At 41.4% G+C, this 21,242-nt stretch overlaps 1 protein-coding gene across 1 annotated transcript in view; it reads right to left on the bottom strand.

The window, feature by feature from the left end:
• Ints3 (integrator complex subunit 3) overlaps positions 1-13,360 on the bottom strand; it is a 41,415-nt gene extending 28,055 nt beyond the window's left edge. The window contains exons 1-3 of the mRNA XM_076861972.1: positions 12,621-13,360; positions 3,376-3,459; positions 2,076-2,159 (exon numbers count right to left, since the gene is read on the bottom strand). Coding sequence (XP_076718087.1) covers positions 2,076-2,159; positions 3,376-3,459; positions 12,621-12,764 — 312 coding nt within the window. The 5' untranslated portion in view covers positions 12,765-13,360. The remainder of the gene's footprint in view (positions 1-2,075; positions 2,160-3,375; positions 3,460-12,620) is intronic.
• Positions 13,361-21,242: the final 7,882 nt, after the last annotated feature.

Here is a 21,242-nt window from a genome sequence, read left to right as displayed (position 1 = left end):
ATCCCCCATACCCACTGCCCCCGCCAAAAATGAAGGGGATAATATACTGTTTAACACTACCAAATGGGAAACATTCATTTTCTAGGGTCTTGATGAATTCAGTATAAAAATGAAATATCAACTTTACTCAACAAAGTCCTAAATCACCTGGGCTCTCCTGGGAACCAAGGAGGCTGAGGCAGGAGGATCATAAGTTCAAAGCCAGCCTCGGCAATAGCAAGGTGTTAAAGACAGTGAGACCCTGTCTCTAAATAAAATACAAAATAAGGCTGGGGATGGGGCTCAGTGGTCGAGTGCCCTTGAGTTCAACCCCTGGTACCCCCAACAAAAAAAAGATTTTGAATACTTGCTGGATCACCATCTGCCTAACCTCAGACCCTTTCTATTACAGCTAACATCAGGAAAGTACAAACAAGTCAGGTTGCCACGCCCATAAATCCTTCCCCCAAGGTTAATCCAAACTGCTATGCCAGAAGACCATAGCATCCTATCCTTACCCCTGGGAGTGAGTTTCCTTTGGTTATCCCTAACAAGGATGACATCTCTAATCACCAAGTACCACATAGGTAAAGTGAGAGCAGGTTGCAGGGACAGAAAAAAGCCCCTACCACACCCAATTTTTTGGAAGCATCAAATGAGATATTCTCTGGCAAAGCCTAGAAGAATGCTACACAAAGAGCATGTCTGCTTCCTTCCACACCCACCTTGTTCATGAAAGATCCAATGAGAGGCTGAGTTCTCCCAACTCTGGGGGTGTCAAACTCGCCCAAAGCCAGAGTCTTATGTCAAACATTTTAAACCAGATTCCAGATACATTTTATTTTTTTGATACCAGGGATTAAACCCAGGGTCACAACCACTAAGACACATTCTCAGCACATTTTTATATTTTATTTAGAGACAGGTTCTTGCTGAGTTGCTTAGGGATGCTATAAGTTACTGAGGCTGGTTTTGAACTTGCAATCCTCCTGCCTCAGCCTCCCAAGGTGCTGGGTTTACAGGCCCGCACCACTACGCCCGGCCAGACACATACATCATCATGCAAAGACTCAAAGGACATGGAATTACTGGAAAGGGGAAATCTAGGCAGGCAGAAGACTTAATTTTGCTATGTTATTATAAAAAGAACAGAATCCACAGAAATCATACCGTCTAGATCTTCACTTTAAGGAAGAATCCCAATTATATCATTCTGTGTAAAGACTCCTTTTCTGTTTACAAAAAGCTACAGACTAGGTTTACTGTATTCCTCAGTAAGTTGGGCTCCAGCACTCTCTATAATCTTTTTCTGTTTTCATTGAAAAAAGGACCAGGAGTTGAACCCAAGGTCTCTTGCATGCTAGGCACCTGCTGTATCATGAGGTATATCCCCAACTCTCTTTTATTTTGAGGCAGAGTTTCACTAAATTTTCCAAGCTGTTCCTACCTCAGCCTCCTGAGTAGCTAGGATTAGTTATCTACTCTAAATTCTACTTGCCACCAATTTTTTTTTTTTTTTTTTTTTGATACTGGGGATTGATTGTAGCGGGGCTTAACCACTGAGCCCCATGCCCAGCCTTTTTTTTTTATTTTGAGACAGGGTCTTTCTAAATTGCTTAAGGCTCACTAAACTGCTAAGTCTGGCTTTGGATTTGCAATCCTCCTGACTCAGCCTCCCAAGTTGCTAGGATTACAGCTACATGCTGCAAATTAAAGCCTGCTTTCTATTCACCTGCTAATGGTGATGCTCTTCTGAATAAGAACTTTCATTGATATCATTACAGTGGTTTTCTTCTCTCCTAGAATTAGATCCCAGCCCTTTGAGTCTCACCTCATACACCAAAAATTTCAATCTGTAAGTGCTTTTCACTCTCACAACTGCCTTTTCTTGCTTTTTAGCTTTAGGGTCTGGGAACAGAAAGAACTTGGAGAATAATCAATTCACTGAGAATAAAAAAGGATTAAAATTACATTTGGAGAACAAATTGATTCAGCACTAGTCAAAGAGTCTGATATGTCCCCAGTTAAATGGTAAATTTCACCATATTCCCAGATCCTGTCTGAGAGGGTCTGTGGGTCCACAGCAGGTATCTTACCTTCTGGGCTTGGGCAGGTTCTGTGAGGACAAGAGTAAAGAGGCCCAGACAGATTTCCTCATGTTGTGGGGGACCTTTGCAAACCTGGAAAGTGAGGAAGGAAAGAAAGTAGTTGGTGGTACTCAAATTCAAGCACAGTATCACCCAGAAAACTAAAGCCTCCTAACATGCAATGGAGAATGATCAACTCTTGAATCTGATTATTTTCTTCTCTTAAAAGGGATTAAGCTAGGTGGACAGTGGCCCACACCGGTATTCCAAGGAACTGGGGAGGCGGGAGAATCTCAAGTTTGAGACTAGCCTCAGCAATTTAGTGAGACTCTGTATCCAAAAAAAAAAAGGGGTGGGGTGAGGCTGGGAAGTATACTCAGTGGTAAAGCACCCAGTATCAAAAAAAAGGATGAGACATCTGTTTTAGGAGAGAGGTGGAGGGAAGGGATGACCTTTATTGCTTTCTCGAGCCACCTGAGGTAAGCCAGAAATAGAAAAGAGAGTGTTTAACATAGGAAAAATAAAACCAAAAAGTCCTCTCCTCCCCGCTTTATCAGATCTTAGCAGCACGCAGTAGAAAGGCAGCTGCTAGACTGAGATTGTGGCTCAGTGGAAGAGTGTTCACCTAGCACGCATGAGGCACTAAGTTCAATTCTCAGCACCACATAAAAATACTGTGTCCACCTAAAACTAAAAAAAAAAAAAAAAAAAAAAAAAAAGAAGGTAGCTGCTACCAACCATAACCATGGGCAAATCAATAAGTCTCTGAAATTTCTAAAATGAAGACATAATAAGAATAATATACAGGGGTGGGAGTTGTGGCTCAGTGGTAGAATGCTTGCTTGCCTAGCATGTGTGAGGCATTGGGTTCAATCCCTAGAACCACATAAAATAAACAAATAAATAAATAAATAAAACAAATAAAATAAAGGTATTGTGTCCATGTAGAACAAAAAAATAAAAATAAAAATAAATATACAATAATAAGTAGGTAATACCTACTGAACATTTACTGTGAACCTGAGATTACTTTAAGTCCTTCACATGTACCATTTATTTTGACCACACAGTTCAATGGAAACGTAAAAGATAAAATATGTGAGAATAATTTGCAAAGAAAAAACTATTACCGAACTGAATTTATTAAAATGTTGTTATTTAAAAACATATAAGACTCTAGTAGGTAGCTTTCCACCCTAAAAGAGGAGTTAAAAAACCCTAGATCTTACCCACTTAATCTTTCCATATTTCCGGTGGTATCTAAGAACTTTCCAGAAGCAGAAATGAATACGAGGAGTGCTGTACTTACGTAAGCATTAAGGGCATCATTGGCCTCTCTCTCAGAGACACCAGTTGTCATTGACGTCACAATGTTCATACACCTTTCCAATCTCTGGGGAGAGTGAGAACAAAATAACAATGTCAGTATCACCTATGAAGTACTGTTACTTTTTTTTTTTTTTGGTGCTAGGCATTGAACCCAGGGCACTTACCCATTGAACCACACCCCCAGCCCTATTTTTACATACTTTATTTAGAAACAGGGTCTCCCTAAGTTGCTTAGGGCCTCACTAAATTGTTAAGCTGGATTTGAACTCATGATCCTATTACCTCAGACTCCCAAACAGCTAGAATTTTAGCCATGTAGCACCGTGCCCACGTGCTCCACCATTGTTCTACATGGACACAATACCTTTATGGCCCCCCAAAAAATTCTTAAAAAATTCAAACCTGATGATGTCTCTAGCTCTGTCTTAAAAAAAAAAAAGGAAAAGGAAAAGTCCTTCCTTATAGTAGAGCACCATCTAACAAATACAGAAAGGATAACAAGAATAATAGTTGATTTAGGCAAATATTTTCAATAGATGTTTACCAGTAGGTGAAACTTTCAAGAGAAAGAAGATTCACTCAAACTTATAAATCTCAGAGGGAAAATAATAAATGTAAGAAGACCTGGAGGGCCTCACCTTAACCAAGGAACCAAAGTACACCATATGCATCTGATAAGATGCACTGAAGATAGGTGGTGGCATGTGTGGGGTCCCAGCTACTCAGGAGTCTGAGACAACCCAAATTGAGAGATTCCACAAAATAACTGGCCTGTCAAAAAAATGCCTTAAGGGGCTGGGGACATAGCTCAGTTGGTAGACTGCTTGCCTCACATGCACAAGGCCTTGGGTTCAATCCCCAACACCGCCAAAAAAGAAAAAAAAAAAAGCCTTAACATTAAAAAAGCTAAGGTAAGGAAAGACAAAATGGATTACGAATCTGTTACAGATTAAAGAATAATAAAGAGTAATACAGAGATATGACACCTAAATACAATGGTGTGATCCTGGACTGCTATAATTGGAATGACAGATAAATGTGAATACTTGAATTACTGACTTGAACTAGCAACATGTCAATGTTAAACTATCCATCCCCACTCCCAGGGTACTGAAGATTGAATCCACGGGCACTTTACTACTGAGCTCGAACACTTTTTGCGACAGGGTCTTATTCAATTGCAGAGGTTGGGCTTGAGCTTGCAAACTACCTCGGCCACCTGAACTGCTAGGATTATAGGTGTGTGCCACAGAGTGCCTGGCAAATTATCCAGTCTTGACAATGGAATGGTGGATATGTGAGGGAAGATTCCTGTTTTTAATAAAATCAGGATACCAAAGAGATACTTGCACACCTTGGATTATTATGGCACTATTTATAATAGCTATGGAACAAACCTAGCTGCCCAGCAATGTATGAATGGATTGAAAAAAATGATAATATACACAATGAAATATCATTCAGCCACAAAAAAGAATAAAATCCCATCATTTACAGTAAAATGGATGGGACCATACGATGTTATCTTAAGTAAAATAAGATAGATATAGAAAAACATGTATGTAACTTCCCATGTATGTAGAAACTAAAAACAAGTCAATGTGAATCTATATACTGATTATTAGAGGTTGGGAAAGGCAGTGGTAGGAAAGGGTGAATAAACAGAGGCTGGATTGATTAGTGCATGCTGCATGCATGTGTAGAAATATCATACATACAATTAAGACATGTTAACCAAAAAGAAAGTATTTTTAAAAAATCTTTTGTTATTGGGAAATATATGTGGAAGTATTTAAATTTAAAGGAGCATCAATGGTAGCTACTTTCAAAAGAATAAAATATCTGTACATATAGAATAATATAGCAGATGTGTGCCACATACTAATAATCAGTAAATATAAGTGAAATGCATATGAGCGTTCTATGTATTATAATTTTTCTTTAAGTTTGAAATTATTTTGAAATAAAGTTATTAAACAAATTAAAGAATCTAGGCTGGGAAATGTAGCTCAGTGGTACAGCACTTGCCTAGCATGCACAAGGCCCTAGGTTCAAACCCCAGCATTGCCAAAACAAACAAATAAAAAAAAATTAATAATAATATTAAAGAAAAAAAGAGTCAGGCTGGAGATAAAATTCAGTGGTAGAGTGCTTGCCTAGCATGCACAAGACTGAGTTCTATCCCTAGTACCACTCACTCACTCTCTCTCTCTCTCACACACACACACACAGAAAGGAAAAAAGAAAGAAAATTGAAGACTTTTATCAACAGAATACAAGGTCTGGATCTTGGATTACTGACTTGAAATACTGATTATATAGTAAGAAATTGTTTAAAAAAATTTTTTTGGGGGGATGGTAAGGTAAATAAGAGAAAGAAGCAGAGATAAGAAAGAGAAAGAAAAAGCAAGAAGAGAGATAATCATGAGGCTTCCAGAAAACCCAACAGAGGCCAGAGGTAAAGCCAGGAGATGGCTTAAAGGAGAGTACTGTTAACATTCATAGATAGGATATTAGTACTGAGTATTTGCTAAAACATATCCTTCTTTCTGGTACAGTGCTTGCCTCGCATGCACAAGGCCCTGGGTTCAATCCCCAGCACCACCAAAAAATAAATAAATAAGAGGGGTAACATAGACTTCTCCTGGGAGGGAGAAGGGGGCCATAGCTGGTATCCCAAGAAGCAAGGTTTTTAAAGAAATATATATATACACACACACATACACATACACACACACACACACACACACATATATATAAAATACTTTCTTTTTTGTTCACATGACTTAATTGCATGTATGATATTTCTACACATGCATGCAGCATGCACTAAATATATAGACACAGCTATATGGAGATACTGTTCTACCTAATGTCCCTCAAAATGCTAAAAACAAACTTAAAAAATAATTAGAGTATGAGGAAAGAAAAGGAGTGACAAAGAATAAAAGGCCAGACTAAAACTTGCCAAGGTCTCTAGTTAAACAAAAGTAGGGACAGCTATATTAAAAACTATCCAAGGGCATTTCTACTTTCAAAGGCCACCCAAACATGCATGTGCTCAACATTTTCTAAAGAGATCTTAGCCACTGGTTCCTTGTTTCAAAGATGCATTTAATACTAAACATTTAGATATTGATAATATATCTCACATATTTTGCCAGTAAGCTTTTCCACTATCAACACCTAAACCTTAGTCCTTTAAAACTTTTATCATGAGGATTAACCCAAAAACTGTTTAAGGAAAAATGATCCCCATGATAATCCTGCTGGCAAAATTGTGACAAAGGCAGGCTGGTTTACTTCCCTTTGACTTTAGATGTCAGAACAAAACATCTTGTTAAGAACTGAATATAAGGACAATGGAAAAAGGTCTAGGCATGAAAGATAATCATGCTTCTCTTCTAACCACCATCTTAAAGTTGTGTATGCCTATCCTGGGTAAGAACATAAGGTGGCAGAGGGTAGAATTATGTGTTAATGTAAGCAGCTCTGGTAGCTACAAAACTTCAACCTAAAATAACCCAAAGCTGCCAGGTTTGCAGGTATTACAACTTCACTGGAAATGTCAGGTCTATCTCCCAAATTAGGTCAGATCAGCAGGTTCCACCTTAATAAACAGCACCTGCGTACTTGTGAAAGGGAACTGTGAGATCACATGAAAGCTGAGCTGTGACTCTCACAAACCACCTCTCCAACAAACTCTGAGATACATCATTACCTTGTACACCTCATACATAAAAAGAGAAGGGAAAGAAAAACATCACACTGGGCTTCCTTTTTAAAAAAAGTTTTATCCCTTTCTACCCAAGATTCTTACCAGGGACTAGAGAGAGTGTTATTCTAGCTGCCAAGTCTACACTATTCTTGGTGGGACCCCTGTATCCAACAGAGGTTAACAAGCAGAGTTGAGGGACACAGTGAACAAGCAGCAGCATAGCATCCTAAAATTCTAGATACTGTTTCCTATCAAAGGAAGAAATCTCTGCTGAATCAACAGAGAGAGGGAAAAATCAAACAGCAGCTAACTAATGCAAACTGACAGGAAACCCAGTATAGAAGAAACTGCACTTGCTAGTTAGCTTTAGGCTCATGTTGGGTGAGTTATTTACTCTTTCTAAACCCTGGTTTTCTTATCATATGGGGATAATTCCTATATCACAAGGTTGCTCTGAGGATTAAATAAGATAAAAATTTGAAAGCATCTAGCATACAGCCTTCATTGAGCTAGAATCTATCCAATTTGTAAGGAAGCTCATCAGTTGCACAAATCTACATCTACGAAGAACAGACTCTTCAAACCATTTGCCACTATTTCTAATTGCATGTCCTTGAAGATCCCTGAAAGCTAACCCCCTACCACAGGCCATGGATAAATGCTTGAGTAGGCTGAAATGCTTCCTCTCCTACTTACCTCTGTAAACCTTTGACTTCTAGAAGAGGCCTGCCTGATGGACCCTGTACCAAAATCCTACAAAGCTGACTACATAGCCCTATGAGCGGTAGAGTTTCTCGCTATGATTTAACTCTCAGAGACCTTGGGTGGAACAGTTTCTCTAGGCCCCTCCTGGATATTCTAAGCTCTGCTCAGAGGCCTGAGTCAATTTTCTATGGGTCACTGCCCAGCTAAGGACAAAGTGGCCTCTGGAAACAGGGAGGCCCAGCTAAGGATGTAGAAAGTAGGAGAGTCCAGAATCTGGAAAAGTAGATAAACACAATGGAGAGAGAAATGTGATGGGAAGTCCTTTGCAGGCAATGGGAGTATAGAAGACACTACTCCTCATGAACTATAGAAATTACTTCTCCATACAGGATGGAGAATTAACGATTCAGGATGTCAAAAGCACCACATCTTGGGCTGGGGTTGTGGCTCAGTGGTAGAGAGCTTGCCTGGCACATGTGAAGCCCTGGGTTCGATCCTCAGCACCACATAAAAATAAATAAAATAAAGGTATTGTGTCCAACTACAACTAAAAAATAAATATTTAAAAAAAAAAAGCATCAAATCCCCTCAAAGAAGGCCACAGGAAACTACATTCCTACAGTCCAGTAACCATATCTTTCTTCCCCCAGTCTCTGGAGGCCCTTAGTAAAGATGAAATCATGTATGTAGCTGCCAACAATTGCTGGCAGAATGGCTCTGTTCAGAATAAGCACTCTACAACAGCATCTCAGAGAGCTGAGTAAATATTTATTATCTCTAGGAGCTCCTCAACGAATTTTTCTAGTACTAAGACTGCCTGACCATAACTACCATGACAACAGCAACAGATATCTGCCATTATATACCTGAAGCTGAAAATTGACTTTGGAGTCTCAAGTTAAAAGGATCCCTCTAATCTTTCATTTCCCACCCTAAGCTAAGAAAATATATAGTGTGGTAAAAAAGTGTATAATAAAATTTCAGCTACTCAGGATGCTGAGGCAGGAGGAACATAAGTTCAAAGCAGCCTAGTCAAATTACCAAGACCATCTCAAAAAATAAAAAATAAAGGCTGAGGTTGTAGCTCAGTGGTAGAGCACTTGCCTAGCATATGTGAGGTACTTGGTTTGATTCTCTGCCCCACATATAAATAAATAAAATAAAGGTCTATTGACAACTAAAAAGATCTAAAAATAATAATAAAAGAACGAGCTGCGGGGGTATAGCTCAGTGGTGGATTGCTTGCCTAGCAAGGTATGACCTTGAGTTCAATCCCTAGTTGGGGTGGGAGGGAGTGTAATAGTATATACTGCTCCTTTATGGGACATTTTGGCCTTGAAGGACTAAATTCTATGGTCTTCAGGGAAAGAAGAAATGATCCAATGGGCAAAATCCTCAAGAACCCACATCAATGAGGAGTTACTCAACAGCGGGTTCCAAGCACAGCTAGCCCTTCCTTTCCCCGATACACAGAACTGACATAGGGCCTTGAGCATCTCAGATTCTGGCATCCTCTTTTGGGCCTAGAACCAATCCCCTATGGATACTTAAGGACAACCTATATTCAACAAAGAGTCCCTTGTATGTGAAATGATGATTTATGGAAAAAAAACTGGAAATGACTCAAAGCCCATTCCCTAGCGATTCCATGGAAAGGATATAAATTATTCCCTGGGGAAAATATGGCAGGGACATACTTCTAATCAAATGCAATGCTAAGACCTATCCATAACTTCAATAAGTTCTGACTTGTTTGGGCCACAGCTCCTGCTTTCAGTCTCACTTCCAGGTGGCTGGCCCCTCTTTGACAAAGGAATAACTAGGAGCTGCAAAGGCTCATGCAAGTAGGAACTACATGTTCTAACTCCTCCAATCTCTGGCACTATTTTTATCCCATTCCCTCCCCAAATTGGGCTGGGGATGAGCAAGGAGACTGGTCTTCAAAGGGAGGAATGAGGTCAAAGAGAAAAAAGGATACAAGGAACATTCCCTGGGGTAGAAGAGTCTCTGCCCCTGACCTTGACTAATGCTTCATACTCCAGGCCTATAAAGAGCCTTTCCAAATCATACCCAACTATAATGACCCCATCCTCTTCATTATTCTAATCAGATCTTCTTTGTTTTAAACCTTCTTTTGGGTGTGTTAATTCAAGTCTTCAAATGATAAACTGTGGAAGGCAATTTTTATGGGTCTCACCCATCTTATTTTCCTATAATTCTCAACACACAGTAAGTGTACATGGTCAGGGGGCTACCTCTGCGCACCTGTGAATAGATAGACCTGTGAGGGAAAATTACCCAGCCAGAACAAGCACAGGTCAGTTGGTCAACAACCAGGTTTTGATAACTTCTGTGTGCAGAGATCTGTGCTGAGGCCCAGATGAAGAAGTCAGAGCCCTTAAAATCACTCTGGTCTACTGGGGTTGGCAGAACCATACACCGGGGAAAAATAGTGAGGTAAGGCTAGCTGGAAAGTTTGAATGCAAAGGACAAAAGGCCAAGAAGGAAGGAGAGTAGAGGAGCTTGAGGCACAATAAGAAACATCTGCACCATGAAGGAGATTAGGGGGAAAAAAAAGGACTCTCCCTTCCTCTTCTCCCTGGAAACAGTTAAAAGTTCATTCTCAGTCTAAAAAAGCAAGAAAATAAATGCTTCCCTTCTTTTGTGGTCTCCTCCTGCCATATCATTTTGTTTACTGAACAGGATGCTGTCCTACCCTGTGGTTTAAATTAAATCACAGGCACGATGACCTCTGTAGGAATCAGGATGAGGAATAAACAGATTATCATCCACCATTAGTCTTTTCCCTTTCATACAACTGATAGAGGAACCAAAGGCAGTAGTTTTACTCCTGACATAAAAGTGGCCATTTCTTTCTCTCGTGGTAGTGTGGTACTCAGAGATGGAACAACGGCCTCACGCATGCCAGGCAAGCACTTAAGCACTTTACCATTTGAACTACATCTCTAGTCCCCAAAATGGTCATTTTGTTAAAAAAAAAAAAAAAAGGATAATTTAAATATCCAGGTAATCCTAAGCAAGTTTTTTTTTTTTAAACTAAGTCAATTTTATGTTTTGGGAATACATTATTTTTGGAGTATTATTTACATTCCTAATTATATTTATTTTGATTTTTTAAAAAAGTAACCACAAAACAAACTTTATCTAAATGTTCAGAGAACTACTGGGGGGAAGCCAAACCACAAGTAGACTTTTGCTGGTAGGTAATATGCAGTTGCTATTTAACCACCTCTTGATTCACACTGTCTCACTGTCTTGTGTCTGAACTAACAGTTTTTCAAATAAACCTATCTGCCTATCTACCCTCTAATAACTGATAAAGGGCTATAACAAAATCAGAAGCAGCAGAATGAACAGCGAAGAGCCAGGGCCTATTAATTTCCTCATCCTGTCTCTAGATAACCACTGAGTTGAAGCACTGAATAGGCTTTACAAATAGTTCAGGAATCATGCCTCAGTTCTGGGCTGGGTCTTATATTCCTATGTCAATACCCTTGTGTATAGCATAGGAAAGAGATATGTGATCGATTCCAAACCAGCAGGGGAAGAACAACTGGGGAAAGAGAAGGGAGGAACAACTACCAAGTTCCCTAAGAATTCCCATTCTGTCCCATGGTATTGCCTCACTCCATCCTTTTTAAAAATGAGGTACTAGGAATTAAACTCAAGGCATGGGGCATGCTTGGCAAGTGCGCTACTACTGAGTGAGCTACCTCCCCTGCCCTACATTCTTCTCAGCAACTCTATCTGTTCTCTATCTGTTCTATGGAACATGGTCCCCTAAGTCACATTCACTTGTTCATCCCATTCCTGTGGCTGAGGCTACTGAACTAACACTATTCAGGTGTCCTCATTCTAAATGCCTAGTTGACTGGCAACTTCCTGGATAGGTTGCTGGCAGAATGGCTCTGTTCAGAATAAGCACTCTACAACAGCATCTCAGAGAGCTGAGTAAATATTTATTATCTCTAGGAGCTCCTCAACGAATTTTTCTAGTACTAAGACTGCCTGACCATAACTACCATGACAACAGCAACAGATATCTGCCATTATATACCTGAAGCTGAAAATTGACTTTGGAGTCTCAAGTTAAAAGGATCCCTCTAATCTTTCATTTCCCACCCTAAGCTAAGAAAATATATAGTGTGGTAAAAAAGTGTATAATAAAATTTCAGCTACTCAGGATGCTGAGGCAGGAGGAACATAAGTTCAAAGCAGCCTAGTCAAATTACCAAGACCATCTCAAAAAATAAAAAATAAAGGCTGAGGTTGTAGCTCAGTGGTAGAGCACTTGCCTAGCATATGTGAGGTACTTGGTTTGATTCTCTGCCCCACATATAAATAAATAAAATAATACCATCTAACAGGAGGGTCCAAGGCCTGCTGCAAGCTCCTATCAGCCCAAGACACCTACACACACAAACACACACACACACACACACATTATTCTCAAGTCAACATGATCTGGGTCTGAAACAGAGTGGACATTAAAAATAGCTGTGATGTGTATGTGGAAAGGAATAAAAATAAATAAATTCGGTAAATCTGGATGCTGTATCCCTTCCATCACCAACACCCCTCACCCATTTTCAGACTAGTGGCTGCTGTTACTATGACAACAGGAAGCTGGCCCACACTTCTTCCTTCAGGAGCAGGAAACTAGAGCAGTGTTTGTGTTGCCTTGGAAAAAACTTGAAGGCCTTTCCCCCCACCCCCACCCATATCCGCTCCGTATCCCTCAACCCAATTTCTTAACTCCCTTCCCCACCCGCCACACCTACCTCCTCTAACTCATCCTTGGCATCCAAACTGGTTGAAAGTAGCAGCCTCCCCCCTCCTGGGGCTCCTGCTCCCGCTCCTCCTCCACCTCCCGCCGCTCCCGAAGCAGCTGCTGCTGCTGCCCCCTTTCCCTTCTGTAACTCCATGGCTGCAGCCAGGAGACGGGAAAAGGCCGGGGAGTGGGTGGGTGGGAAGTCCTAGACGTGGGGAACTCTGGGTCGCCCGGGAAGAGGGGCCGGAGGCCGGGGGGAGGGGAGGGCGCGGGCCCCCGTGCTCGGCACTCCGCCCTCCTCTCCGAGGCCGCGCCTGGGAGGCACGAAGGCGGCCGGTCCTGCAAGGCTGCTTCCGGGGTGGCAGGGCTGAAGGGAAGCCGTTAGCTCAAAGTGCGGTAGCCGGGGTCTGCGCCCCGGGGTGGCTGGGCGAGGCTCCGGCCCTGGGGCCGTGGGAGGGCAGCCCTCTCTGGCTTCTGACCCTAACCGAGGGGAAGACCCTAAGTTTCTGCCCCTAGCGGTGGGGGCGGGGGAGTCCTGCCCCCGCGGTCGGGACCGGGAGGTCTTCCCAGCCGGCGCCCAGGGTTTGCGGAGCGAGGCTCCTTTGGATCCGGGCCCTAGAGGGTGAGGGTGAGGCAGTAGCGCTACAGGAGGACACGGATGAACAGCTTCTCCTCACGCCACACAGAGGCGGCCATGGTGGAAGGCCGAGGCGACGTAGGGGGCGGGGGAAATCGTGGCGGCCCGCGCCGGAAGTGAGCAGTCGCGGTCTCGCGCCTCCGCCAATGGCTGCTTCCGCCGTGGCGCAGGCTCTCGGGGTGGGGGTGGGGGGGAGGCCGACGGCGGAGGACGGGTCTTTTCCTCGTCTACCAATGATATTTGAGAAGAAACGACCCCGGTCTGATGGGCAGCCAGCTTGCTCAATCGCTCCCTCTCTGTGCCCCAAGGGGCGGGACTACGAAAGGATTCAGGAAAAAGAGAGGCTGCGCGTGCGCGGGCTAGAGAGCACGCGCGGTGCTTCCCTGGGTCGCTCGCTCCTGGGGCAAAGGTGGGTTCGGGTACCTGGACGCTGCCTCTGCGTGGCTGCGGGGGACACGACGCCTGTCCGCAAACGGGCAGTGCAGGGGAGGGAACCGAGCACGACTCTTAGGTGGCCCCCGAGCAAACGCCCGTGGATGGCACGGAGTCAGCTCCCTGAGCTGAGTGCATCCCACAGGCAAGTGCGGGCTCCTCTGCAGGTGCAGTGGTCCCTTCGCTCAAGTGCGCAAGCCAGTGGGGCCAGCACGAGCTCTAATAAAAATCTACAGGCCGGAGAAGCCATCTTCATATTCCCCTCGAGTCTCTGGGACCGACCCATGCCGCTGAAATCATTGTACTCTCACTCAGCAATTCACCGAGGAGTAGTGTGAGAGCAGTGTGGTTACTGGGTTATGTGTGAGTTCATTTTTACTTTGTTCCCCATCTGTGCATCTCGGTAGCATTTTCCATTCTTTAGAAACACTTTAAGGATTGCCTTACACACCAAAGCAAAATTTCTCTCTCTCTCTCTCTCTTTTTTTTTTTGGCCAGTGCTGGGGACGGAACCCAGCACTTCACTCTTAGGCAAGTGCTTTGCTTTGTGCTTTATCACTGACCTTCATCCCTTGCCAACTTTTGCTGTGTGTGTGTGTGTGTTAGTGACTGGAGACTGAACCCAGGGACACCACACTACCGCTGAACTACATTCCCAACTCTTTTCTGTTACGTGGAGACCAGGGCAACCTGTTAGCTTTAAGAAATCTATGGAACTAATGTATATGAGGTCATTTTTTTTAAAGCTGGAATGCATTGTACTAGTTATTCCTAAACCAAGCTGGCTGTAGTAGCACATACCTATAGTCCCAGTGACTTGAGAGGCCGAGGCAGGAGGATTACAAGTTCGAGGCCAGTCTGGGCAACAAGCAGACCCTGTTTCAAAACAGGCTGGAGATGTAGTTCAGTGGTAGAGCACCCCTGAGTTAAATCCTTAGTACCACAAAACAACACAACACACGAACCTAGTCATCACTATTCTACATATAGAACTAGTTTTTTAAATTTTTTCAGTTGTAGATGGACACAATACCTCAATTTAATTTATTTATTTACATGTGGTGCTGAAGATCTAACACTGTACCACACACATGCTAGGCAAGCGCTCTACCACTGAACTACAATCCTAGCCCTAGAACTATTTTCACATTTGCAGTACCTTATTTTAACTATACCTTTTATTATGTTTTTCTTATTTTAAAAACTATATTTCTGTTGAAGTCCTGTGGCTGTACCTTCAAGCTGGCTCAGTCATTCATCATTTTGTTTGTCATGCTAGGTATCATTTTGTGTGTTTTAATTATCCATAAAATAAGACCTAGACTGGATGATCTCCTAATAGCTTTCCAACACTTAGTCTGCAGTTCCACTGTATGCTTTGGATTCCTTCTAGGTACAAAGCCCTGATTTAGCCATTGATGAACACAAACTTAAGTTATTGCAATAGCATTATTCTGTGTAAGTGGAAACACATATTAGATGAAAAACGAAGTAAGGTGTAGAACATTGTGTATATGATGGTTCTATTTGTGTGTGGGAGCCTGGATGATATACATATGTATATGTATCTCTGGAAACATACACAAAACCGGTGTAATATTATGTAATGTTGTTTCTCTCTCTCTTTTTTTTTTTTTTTTTGACACTGGGGATTGAATGCATGGGTACTTTACCACTGAGTTATACCTCCAGCCCATTTTTTATTTTAAGATGGGTTTCTGGGCTGGAGTTGTGGCTCAGCCGTAGAGCGCTTGCCTAGCACGTGTGAGGCCCTGGGTTCGATCCTCAGCACCACATAAAAACAAATAAACAAAATAAAGGTATTGTGTACAACTAAAAAATAAATATCTAAAAAAAAAAAAAAAAGATAGGTTTCATATTAAGTTGCTGAGGCTGGCCTCCAATTTGTGATTCTCCTGTCTCAGTGTCCTGAGTTGCTGGGATTACAGGCATGTACCACTCTCCCCAGCATGATGGTTTTAAAAATAAGTCCCATTTAGGGGTTGGAGGTATAGCTCAAGGCTTGCTCATTGCCTAGAATGTATGAATCTCTGGGTTCGTTCTTCAGCACAACCTAAATAAATAAATAAATAGATGGAATGACTGTAAATATAGTGTTTGTTTTTTCAGAACACACCTGACTTAAAACTTTCTGTAGCAAAGTTTACTTTCCCCTTTTCTAACACACTGGGTCAGGAAACAAGCTGCAGTTCTTATAGATATTAATTAAATAATACATTTATCAATGGCTTGCTGTATGCCATGCAACATTCCAAATACTTTACATGGTTTTGTTTTCTTCTTGTACCAGGGACTGAACTCAGGGGTGCTTAACTACTGATTCACATCCCCAGCCTTTTTATTTTTTATTTTGAGATAGAATCTCACTAAGTTGCTTAGGGACCTGCTGAATTGCTGAGGCTGGGCTCAAACTTGTGATCTCCTTGCCTCAGCCTCCTGAGACTCTAGGATTACAAGTGTGCACCACAGTAGCATTATTTATTGTAGCCGAAACTAGAAATAATTCAAAAATCCCATCAATACTAGAAAATATAGTGCTAGGGGGGGGCCTGTGGCTCAGCAGTAGAGCGCCCACCTAGCATGTGCGAGGCCCTGGGTTCGATCCTCAGCACCACATAAAAATAAAAAGATAAAATAAAGGTATTGTGTCCAACTACAACTAAAAAATAAATATTAAAAAAAGCATACTACATATAAAATATAGATTTATTTATATGAAATTCAGCAATAAAAATGAGCAAACTTCATGACACCCACAATACTGGATTTGTCTCACAGACATATTGTTGATTGAAAGAATCCAGACACATTAAGTACATATGTTTATAAAGTTCAGGAACAATAAAACTTAGCTATGTCATAGAAATAAAAGTAATAGTTACCTCTGAAAGTTTGAGGGTTGGGGGAGATATTGAATGGGAAAGATATGAAAGAGTCTCTGAGGTGCTGGTAACAATCATCTTTTTCTGGGTGATAGGTCTATGATATATATAAATGAAAAACTTTATGGAGCTATACACAGTAAGTTTGTTTTACTTCCATTTTAAAAAGTGAAATATGGTGTGTGGCTTAGTGGTGGAGCATTTGCTTGGCATGCATGAGGCCCTGGGTTTGATGTCCAGCATCACCAAACAAAAACCCAAGAAGAAAAAGCACATAAGTCTAAACTGAGAAACCACTTTTCATCTGTCAGGTTGGCAAAAATTCCAAAGTTTGAAAACATTGTTAATGTTTACCTGTTACTGGGGTTGAACCCAGGGATACTCTACCACTGAGCTGCATCCCAGCCCTCACCCCCTTTTTTTAATTATTAGACAGGGTCTCACTAAATTATCCTGACTGGCTTTAAACTTGTAACCCTCTTGTTCTTAACATTTCGGAAAATTAGTTACACTCATGCATTACTGGTAAGTGTGCAAGTTGGTAAACCCCATATAGGAAAAATAGATATAAAAACTGGAATAAATATAAAAATTACAAATACATATTACAGTCAGGTATGGTGACCCACACCTGTAATCCCAGCTGCTCAAGAGCATTACAATTTCAAAAGTAATCTAAATGAATTCTCGAGACAGTCTCTCAAAATTTAAAACCAGGCACTATAATTCCAACATCTCAGGACTCAGGCAGATACCTGTAATTCTAATTACTCAGGACTCTGAGGCAGGAGGATCACAGTTCAAGGCTAGTCTGGACAATTTCATGAAACCCTGTCTCAAAATAACAAAGAGGACTGGGGATATAGCTCAGTGGTTGAGCAGTCTTGGATTCAATCCCTAGTAGTAACCCTCCAAAATGCATATCCCACTTCTAGGGGTATATCTTGAAAATATACTTCTTGAAACATGATATAGATATGATAGTACACATTAGATATGGGTATGAAATTAAATATTTCAGCACTGTATATAATAATATAAATCATTGAAGAAGATACACCCAAAAATGGAAAGACATCCCATGTACATGGATTGGAAGAATGAAATGTCCATACTACTGAAAGCAATCTATGGAGTAAATGCAATTCCTGTCAAAATACCAATTAAAGGGGCTGGGGATGTGGCTCAAGCGGTAGCGCGCTCGCCTGGCGTGTGTGCGGCCTGGGTTCGATCCTCAGCACCACATACAAACAAAGATGTTGTGTCTGCCGATAACTAAAAAATAAATATTAAAAAATTCAAAAAAAAAGAAAGAAAAAAGTGCTACAGGGTGGGGGCTGGGGCTCAGCAGTAGAGCACCCGCCTAACAAGTGCGAGGCCCTGAGTTCGATCCATAGCACCACATAAAAATAAATAAATAAAATAAAGATATTGTGTCCAACTCAACTAAAAAATAAATATTTAAAAAAGCAAAAAAAAAAAAAAAAAAAGCATACTACATGAGAACAATGGAATGGAATAGAAAAACCAAAAGCAAATTCACACATTTACAGCAAAGATAGCAAAAACATACATTGGAAAAAGGATAGTCTCTTCCTTACATGGTGCTGGGAAAACTGGATACATGCAGAAGAATAATACCAATCAACAAGTACATGAAAAAATGCTCACCATCTCTAGCAGTCAAAGAAATGCAAATCAAAACCACCCTAAGATACCATCTCACTCCAGTAAGATTGGCAGCCATTATGAAGTCAAACAACAACAAGTGCTGGCGAGGATGTGGGGAAAAGGGTTCACTTGTACATTGCTGGTGGGACTGCAAAATGGTGCAGCCAATTTGGAAAGCAGTATGGAGATTCCTGGGAAAGCTGGGAATGGAACCACCATTTGACCCAGCTATTCCCCTTCTCGGACTATTCCCTAAAGACCTTAAAAGAGCATACTATAGGGATACTGCTACATCAATGTTCATAGCAGCACAATTCACAATAGCTAGACTGTGGAACCAACCTAGATGCCCTTCAATAGATGAATGGATAAAAAAAAATGTGGCATTTATACACAATGGAGTATTTCTCTGCACTAAAAAATGACAAAATCATGGAATTTGCAGGGAAATGGATGGCATTAGAGCAGATTATGCTAAGTGAAGCTAGCCAATCCCTAAAAAACAAATGCCAAATGTCTTCTTTGATATAAGGAGAGCAACTAAGAACAGAGCAGGGTGGAAGAGCATGAGAAGAAGATTAACATTAAACAGGGATGAGAGGTGGGAGGGAAAGGGAGAGAGAAGGAAAATTGCATGGAAATGGAAGGAGACCCTCATTGTTATACAAAATTACATATAAGAGGAAGTGAGGGGAAAGGGGAAAAAAACAAGGGGGAGAAATGAATTACAGTAGAGGGGATAAAGAGAGAAGATGGGAGGGGAGGGGAGGGGAGGGGGGATAGTAGAGGATAGGAAAGGCAACAGAACACAACAGACACTAGTATGGCAATAGGTAAAAAAGTGGATGTGTAACCGATGTGATTCTGCAATCTGTATACGGGGTAAAAATGGGAGTTCATAACCCACTTGAATCAAATGTATGAAATATGATATGTCAAGAACTATGTAATGTTTTGAACAACTAATAATAAAAATTAAAAAAAAAAAAGAAGAAGAATACTAGAGTTTTCTGAGGCTGGCTTCAGATATCATTTCAAAATGGATGGAAGACTTAGACATGAAACTCAAAAGAGAAGCCAGGTGCCATGTGGTGGTGCCAGCCTGTAATCCCTGCTGCTTGGGAGGCTGAGGCAGGAGGATCACCAGTTCAAAGCCAACCTGGGCAATTTAACAACACCCTGTCTCAAAATGGAAAATAATAATCTGGGGATGTAACTCAGTAGTAAAGCATTTTGTGTTCAAACCTGGGGGTGGGTGGATGGGTGCTGAAACAGAAGCTACTAGAAGAAAACAAAAGAAACGATTCAGGGCAAACTTTTTTTTGATATGACCCCAAAAGCACAAGCAGCAAAAGCAAAAATTGACACTATGGGACTATATCAAACTAAAAAGCTTCTGCACAGCAAGGGAAACAAGCAGAGAATTTAGAGACATCCTACAGAATGAGAGAAAATACTTGCAAACTATTTAACAAGAGATTAATATCCAGAATATAGGACCAGGATATATAGCTCAGTGGCAGAGGGCAGAGTGCTGACCTAGTATACAGGAGGCCCTGGGTTCAATCCTCGGGGGAGGGAGACTAACATGTTAATATGCAACTTTTTTTTTATTCTGTAGTTGAACCCAGGTCCTCCTGCGTGCTAGGCCAGTGCTTTACCATTGAGCTGTACCCCAACTCTATTTATATTTGAATATATTTTAAGAGGACATTTCCCCCCCCGAACTACATCCCCCACCCTTTTTATTTATTTATTTTTTTATTATTGTACATGTGGCCACAAGTGGCCAATTGTATGACACATGTAGGTAGGTGACAGTTTGTCTGCTTTCTTCAGAATGTGTACCTGGACCATTCTGCTCTGGGGGAGTGGGAGACAGGTTGTTAAGGGGAAAAGTCGGCCAGGTGTGTTGGCGCATGCCTGTAATCCCAGTGGCTCGGGAGGCTCAGGCAGGAGGATTGAGAATTCAAAGCCAGCCTCGGCAAAAGCGAGGCACTAAGCAACTCAGTGAGACCCTGTCTCTAAATAAAATACAAAATAGGGCTGGGGGTGTGGTTCCGTGGTCGAGTGCCCCTCAATCCCTGGTACTCCCCCCTAAAAAAGAGAAATATGAAAAATCCCTAGAAATGACCTCATACTCATTATTTATCTATGTGTTTGTCTTTCGTCGTGAGTAATGATTTCTTTTGCCTTTTTTTCCCACCTAATGCCATAATAAATACTACTTTCTACGATAATACAGTGCAATATCCCTGTATTTCTTCTCCCCTCCCACCCTCCCTTCCTCTCCCTGCCCCAGGAGGGATTGAACCCAGGGGCACTGTACCACTGAGCTACAACCTCAGCCTTTTTATTTTGAGTCAGGGTCTCACTAAGTTGTTTAGGGACTCACTGAGGCTGGTTTGGAATGTGGTCCTCCTGCCTCAGCCTCTGGAATTGCTGGGATTCCAGGTGTGCCACATGCCCAGGGATATCCCTTTATTTCTTAAAACTTCATGACATCAGTCCCACATAATTTAACCATTTTTCTATCAAGGAAACTTGCTTTTAAAAATGTGTATTTTTTTTAAAAAAATTATTTTTAGTTGTAGTTGGACACAATATCTTTAATTTGTTTGTTCATTTTTATGTGGTCCTGAGGATCGAACCCAGTGCCTCGCCTGTACTAGGCAAGTGCTTTACCACTGAGCTACAGCCCAGCCCTAAAAAAATTGTATTTCAATAGAAAAGGATGCATTGTCTATGAGAGATTTGTACCTTTTTAAAATTGAAACTGTAATTGTATATATGTCAATTCTGTCCATCTGGTAATTATTCTTTAGGTTCCCCCATCCTGCCCTACCCCATGGAAAATCAGTTTTGTCTCACCTCAACATTCCTTTTCTTCAAATAAATCTATGACATTTTAAATTTTCCTTTGAAATTTTCATAACATTCCCCTGAGTCCCTCATATCATAAGTAAAATAAATTCCTTAACACATGTTC

The sequence above is a fragment of the Callospermophilus lateralis genome, chromosome 7 (genome assembly GCF_048772815.1).
Source record: "Callospermophilus lateralis isolate mCalLat2 chromosome 7, mCalLat2.hap1, whole genome shotgun sequence".
Classification (NCBI taxonomy): Eukaryota; Metazoa; Chordata; class Mammalia; order Rodentia; family Sciuridae; genus Callospermophilus; species Callospermophilus lateralis.
Note: the sequence above shows the minus strand (reverse complement) of the source record. Positions and strands in the feature narration are given on the sequence as shown.